General features: G+C 41.9%; 1 protein-coding gene across 1 annotated transcript; it reads left to right on the plus strand.

Moving 5' to 3' along the window:
• Positions 1–2,219: 2,219 nt before the first annotated feature.
• Positions 2,220–3,801, plus strand: LOC123170151 (F-box protein At5g07610-like). Its single transcript, XM_044587989.1, has 2 exons — positions 2,220–2,349; positions 2,444–3,801. The coding sequence occupies exons 1-2, from the start codon at positions 2,300–2,302 to the stop codon at positions 2,847–2,849; spliced, it is 456 nt and encodes a 151-aa protein (XP_044443924.1). The 5' UTR covers positions 2,220–2,299; the 3' UTR covers positions 2,850–3,801.
• Positions 3,802–6,108: the final 2,307 nt, after the last annotated feature.

The raw sequence follows: 6,108 nt of genomic DNA on the forward strand, positions 1-6,108 counted from the left end.
TTGGTGATATATGCTACACTGTTGAAGTATGCATGTATAAACCAGTTTTATTCCATCACACATGCATTGTAATTATTGAACGTGTATGCATGACTAAGATTCCAACCGTAAAATGATTGACTCACATTCAACATGACATGTTTGATTAACAAGATAGGAAAATGACAATGAATTTAGGAGTACACAAACATTTTTAAATTTTTTTTCAGAATTCATCATGCATTCCAACCAAAAATTCAGTTTGCAAACTTAACTGAATTGACTAAGTTGCCGACAAACTATACATTGGATTCACTAGACTGAATTTGACAACACTGAATTCAGTGTCAAGTGTCTAACAACAACACTTCACGGAACTTATGGAAAGTAAGTGTTTAACAAAAACATTTGAATTCAGTGTCAAGTGTTTAAATTCAGTTTGTAGCAATGAATAAAAAATGTCAAGTATCTAATTTAGTGTCAAGTGTCTAAATAGCAAGTGTCAACTGCACTTGACATATGAATTCAGTTTGTAGCAACACTTGACTCAATTCAGTTGTAGCAATGCTTCATTTGTAAAACACTGAGTCAAGTTAAATTTAGTTAATTCAGTGGCAATTTAAATTCAGTGGCAATCCTTTTTCTTAGTTTTGGATTAAAATTATGTAATATTCAGTGGCAAGTTAAATTCTGGAGTAAAATTCGGTGTCAAGAATTCTTGAGTAAAATTTTGTGTACATAATTTTTTTCATGGCAAGTGGCAAGTTAAATTCCAGAGTAAAATTTGGTTAAATTACCTGTTGCCTGGTCATCTTCTTTGTTTTGCAGATCTTCATGATTTTGCTGATCCTCCTGCTGCTGCAAAGGAGTCAAATTCAAATCCGGCATCTCTTCGAGCTGCAGCTTGGGGGTAGAGGCTCGCGCTAGAGAGGAGGAGCAGTGCCTAGGCGGAGGAGCTGGAGCGTGCTGGAGCTGATGTGTGCCAAGGCAGAAGGAGCTGGAGCGTGCCCAGGCAGAGGAGGAGCGCGACTAAGCAATAGATCTACTGTGAGGGCGTGTTGCAGGAGTTATGGTGCCTGTTGGGAGGGCACCCTGAGCTTGCGGGAGGAGCCTGAGCTCGCTGGGAGGGCGTCACCCTGAGCTGCGGAATGCTGCTGGGATGAGCCCGAGCTGGGGGATGGGCAATCTGATTGAGATTTGAAATTAAAAGGGTTTGATTATAAAATTCATGTTTAGTATGTTGTCCCCTTACGAGAGATATTTCAGGACGGAGAGGGTACGATGGATCAAGAATATCTTTTGTCGTTGGTTCTCTTGATCCTATCTTACGCCACGCAGAAGCCTTTCCCTTTCCAGCTTACTTGCTTCCTCGGCCTCCGTCATGCTCACCAAAGACAAGCTCCGCCTCGACAGCCTACTCTACCCACTGGTCAGATCTGGCCTCCCAGCCACCGGAGTGGACAACACCACTAATGCCTCATAAGGGTTTAAATTCCTAGCTTTTGTAATCGTAGTATATTTTTGGATAGTATTTATTTTATTTTATTTTATGTTTTAGAAGATTTTTAGGAATGTGGAATTGTGACACTTTTAGTTTAGAGCAACTCTAGCAGATCCTGCAAAAACATGTCATCTGAAAGCATTATACAGCTATTGCGAGGCACTAAGCAGAGCAGATCCCCTGCTCTAACGTTGACCGCTTTACAGGTTCCCTCAAGAACGACTCAAAAACTCCAAAAATGAGGCATGGTTGCTCTAATATACGAAATCTGTAAAAACAAAGGATCTTCCATTTAGAGGATCTTTTTTTTAACATCAGTTCTGACACAAGCGCTCATATACACGCGCATACACTCATTCCTATGAACGCACATATGCACATCCTACCGCTATGAGCATCTCCGAAAGACTGAGCTGGCATATCATCTTGAGATTTACGAAGTCACTGTAGGCGCCTCGTCGTCGACGGGAACATCTCCTCCCATTGAATGCGCATCGCCGGAAATGCTGAAATAAATGCGAGCACCAGAATTTGAACCCTGGTGGGCTGGGGATATCACAGTCCCTCTAACCATCCAACCACATGTTGGTTCCCATTTAGAGGATCTATTCGGTGTGTTTTCTGCAAATTTAACGGTTTGACCGGGATATTTGTTTTTTTGAGAATTACGATTGACGGGGATATGATGCTCTTAGCCCAGTGCACTACAAACGTATCGACGGCCCATTCGCCAAAAAAGAAGTGGGTTTCAATCCCCTCCCCGGCCCATTCGCCATCACTCACCCCGGCGCCGCCGGAGCTTTCTCCTGCCGCCGCGCCATGTCCACCCCAGCTGCTCGATCTCGCCCATCGGAGGACGGACGCATCAGGTACGTAGAGGATGCATCGCCATGAATCATCGCGACCTTCCTCTCCCTTCTTCACCCGATCCCCTAACCTTATTCTCCATCGTTGTGTGTGCAGGTCCTCCTCTTCGCCTCCCAGCGGCAGCGAGACGGCGGCCGAGAGACTCACCGACGATCTCCTCGTCGAGATCCTCTCGCGCGTGCCCGCCAGGTCGCTCTGCCGCTTCAAGTGCGTCTCCAACCACTGGCTCGGCCTCACCAACGACCCCAACTACCACCGGAAGCTCCCCCAGACCCTGACCGGCTTCTACCAGGGGAATCAATTGGTGGATTCAGGTGTTCCTTTCACCAATGTCTCGGGGAGCCGCCATCTCACACATCCCGCCTTCCTGCCCAACCGCCGGCAGGTCAAGGTCATGGACTGCTGTAACGGCCTCCTTCTCTGCTCCTCATACGATCGCCGGCGACCATGGCGACGTGTTCCGGTACATTGTGTGCAATCCCGCCACAGAGGAATGGGCTGAGTTCCCGTACTGCGGCTATTCCGGCCTGGTGGCTAATGCACGCTTGTGTTTTGATCCAGCCGTGTCCCCTCATTTCCATGTGTTTTTGTTGCCGGTGGCGGATATCTGCATTACCGGAGTGCATGTCTATTCATCTGAAACCGGGAGTTGGGTTCATAAGGAGAAGAGATGGAGCGTCACTATTAATGTCGCTAATGATCGGTCAACTGTTTATCTTAATGGTTATCTGCATTTCTGCGCCATTGTTGATGGTTCTGACGGTCGTCTAGCTGCAGTGGACAAGGAGTGGGGAGCAAGGACTAACTTCCGTGTTCCTGATGGTCTGGATGTTGGTTTTATTCAGCTGTCACAGGGCTGCCTGCATTATGCTGGTTTTGACACAGATGATGATAATGTTGTTCGACTGCTAGTTTATGTTCTTAAAGACTATGACAGCAAAGAATGGATACTGAAGCATAGCGTCGAAACTTCGCATTTGCTTGGAGGGCGACACATAGAATACCTTGATGAGGACTTCGATTGGATTGCAATTCATCCAGAATGTGACTTGATCTTCTTCGCTGTGGCCCAGGAGGATATCACATTCATGTGCTATGATATGGATAGTGGACAAGTTAAAGTGATGTGCAATCTTGAAGATAGCAACCAGGCATATTTTCTGTATGTGCCACTATATGAAGAGTTACAATCGTTGCACAAGTGACGTCTTATTCCTGCTATGGAGCAGTGGGCATGGTATGTCTGCTTGAATTTGGTCCTCCTTTCTCTGATGTATTTAAGTTTGGAGCAATGCTGGTTCGTTCTGGGGGCACTGCGGCTGATTTCTCTCTCGGACTAGTGATTCAAAGTTTCAGTGCACCTTCTGTTGTGTGTACTTGTTTTGTCTTGGTATACCAATGGTTCTGTCCAACGGGAGATTGTGATACACTTTGGATGATTACATTATCACTTCTTTTGCTGCTATGTTTTTTCTGTCTTTTAAATAGGTTATTTTATTAGCAGAACATCACAGCCACAATGATGCTGTTGATAGGAAATGTCATAATGTTCATTCTGCTGTTAGATAACTTTTGACACAAAATTCCTTCAGAAGACTAGAAAGACATCCTCTTTATTTATGGGTTTTGTTCGCATAGGTAGGTTTAAAGAGTTTAAAATAAGCGACACTGGGCACTTCCCATGTTAGTCTTGCCTATAATGGTGCACATACACTCCAGTCCAACACAATGTTGCTGTGTTAATAAGAGGTAATTTGACTTACCACTGAAAGGTTTGCCTAGCGGGACGATGTTCAACTCTTTCTGGTGATTGATGCTGAGAAGGTCATTATCGAAACTAATTTCTTTAGCTGGTCAAGCTATGTACGGCTAGTTTTTCGAGCAGAGCTGCAATCTTGTCTTATGCACATTCAGGAGCTTAGTAGGGTCTTTTCTTTTTTTGATTTAGTTCATGTAAAACAAAAAGCCAATGTGGCAGCCCACCAAACCGCTAAATAATCTTTTCATACTGGTCCTTTGTGTGTCCTGATCTCCCAGGTCCTGGTCTTCCTTGGACCCTGTATTCAGCAAGATTGTAACCTTGCCAACTTATTGACATTAACTTGGTTCTAGAAAATGAGGAAATAAGATTGCACGGGATCGAAAGCTAATTTCAGACATTGTTCTGTTGAAAGTTAGAGCAAATCAAAGCTACTGCTGTAATAGGATTGTATCAGGTTGCTGCGCTAATGATATGTGTTCCGTACTTTTTAGTTGTCAGCTAGCCCAGGTAAAGCAATTGGTACGGTTAGAGAACTAATGGTGAAACGTTACTTGCAATACAAGTACTTTCTGTTATCAACACATATAGTCCGTGGTTATGAATAGGCTGACATTGAAGAAGAAAAGAAGCACATAGATGTACATAGTTTCTCTGATCCAAATTCTGGTCAACAAAACAAACAATTTTAGAGCTACAAACCCAACTGGTTTCAGTTTGAGAAAAGGACATTGAAATGACTATAGATATTGTTCTAAAATATTGCAACCTCATGCTACTTTTGTATGCATGTTGTCAGTGGTGCTCAAACCAAATAGGGGACCTCTGCTGTTTTGTTATGTTGCGTCTGGTCCATGATAAGGGGTATTTTTTGATATATTACTGTATATCTTTTCTCTGGAGTTTATGAATAAATCAAATAGCACACGCGCCACCCATATCGACATGGATTAGTGACCCATGTCTTTGTTATACTAGATGATACCCTGCATGTTGTTGCGGGAATATTTTGCAACATATTTCAATGTGATTCGTTGGATGAAACATTGAAGTAATAATATAAAAGGTTAAAACTAAAAATACCTATAATTTATTTGTTTGAGTACTATATAGTTGTAAAATGTTTATTAAACTAGACGATTCCCTGCACGTTGCTGCTGGATTTCTAAAGGCCATCTTGAGATATTGTAGTATTATCTATGAAGAAAATTACAATCCAACACCATATGGAAAATATACAACAATGACACAATAGTTGAGATACATATATGTCTCATATGCATTGGATATCACTTGAAAGTAGTATCGCCTAAGACATCATGAAAGTAATACGCTACATATCTTTACATCAAAGGTAATTCAGGTTCAAATAAAAATATAGTACTCAAACAAAATTGTTAAGTTTGTAGCTTAAATAAATAAATATTATTGATCGGATGGCTACATCACATGGTTATTCTGGATAACAATGTATATAAAATTGATAAATGGGTAGGATGTAATGGATAGAGGGAGAAATAATAGATTATATGATTTTTGTAGATGGACAGATGAACTGGTTGAGAGTTCAGAAGTTAGAACATAGTTTGCAGAAGAAGAAAGTGGTAGTACTGAAAAAGGAATAACAATAGTCTGGTCCGATGTAGCTGCAGGTTGCCCTGTTTGAGTATTTGTCCACATAGGAGTATATTGCATACCAATCTAGGGAACGGAGTTATTTTGTTAATTATTCTGGGATGCAGCTGACATTACTACTACCCTCCTCACAAAAAAAGGTACTGCTACCCAATTAGAAGCACAAATGAAAATTAAAATAACGTGTATATTTATATTTTCAGAGTAACCATCTCACTCAGGTAGATCAGTTCTAAAATGACACCGAATGTGTGTGGCCCAACAACATATATATGACTTCAAGAATCCACTGCTAGTCTGTAGCAAGATTGTAAAATTATATCAAAAGACTAATTAGACAGTAGCTAGACTTCATCACCTCTCCAAA

The sequence above is a fragment of the Triticum aestivum genome, chromosome 7D, assembly GCF_018294505.1.
Source record: "Triticum aestivum cultivar Chinese Spring chromosome 7D, IWGSC CS RefSeq v2.1, whole genome shotgun sequence".
Taxonomy (NCBI): Eukaryota; Viridiplantae; Streptophyta; class Magnoliopsida; order Poales; family Poaceae; genus Triticum; species Triticum aestivum.

Excerpts from the sequence above, each read along its gene's own strand:
- LOC123170151 (XM_044587989.1), top strand. The coding sequence starts at position 2,300 with ATGTCCACCCCAGCTGCTCGATCTCGCCCATCGGAGGACGGACGCATC. Across the intron at positions 2,350-2,443 it reads TCGGAGGACGGACGCATCAG|GTCCTCCTCTTCGCCTCCCA; the intron begins GTACGTAGAGGA and ends TTGTGTGTGCAG.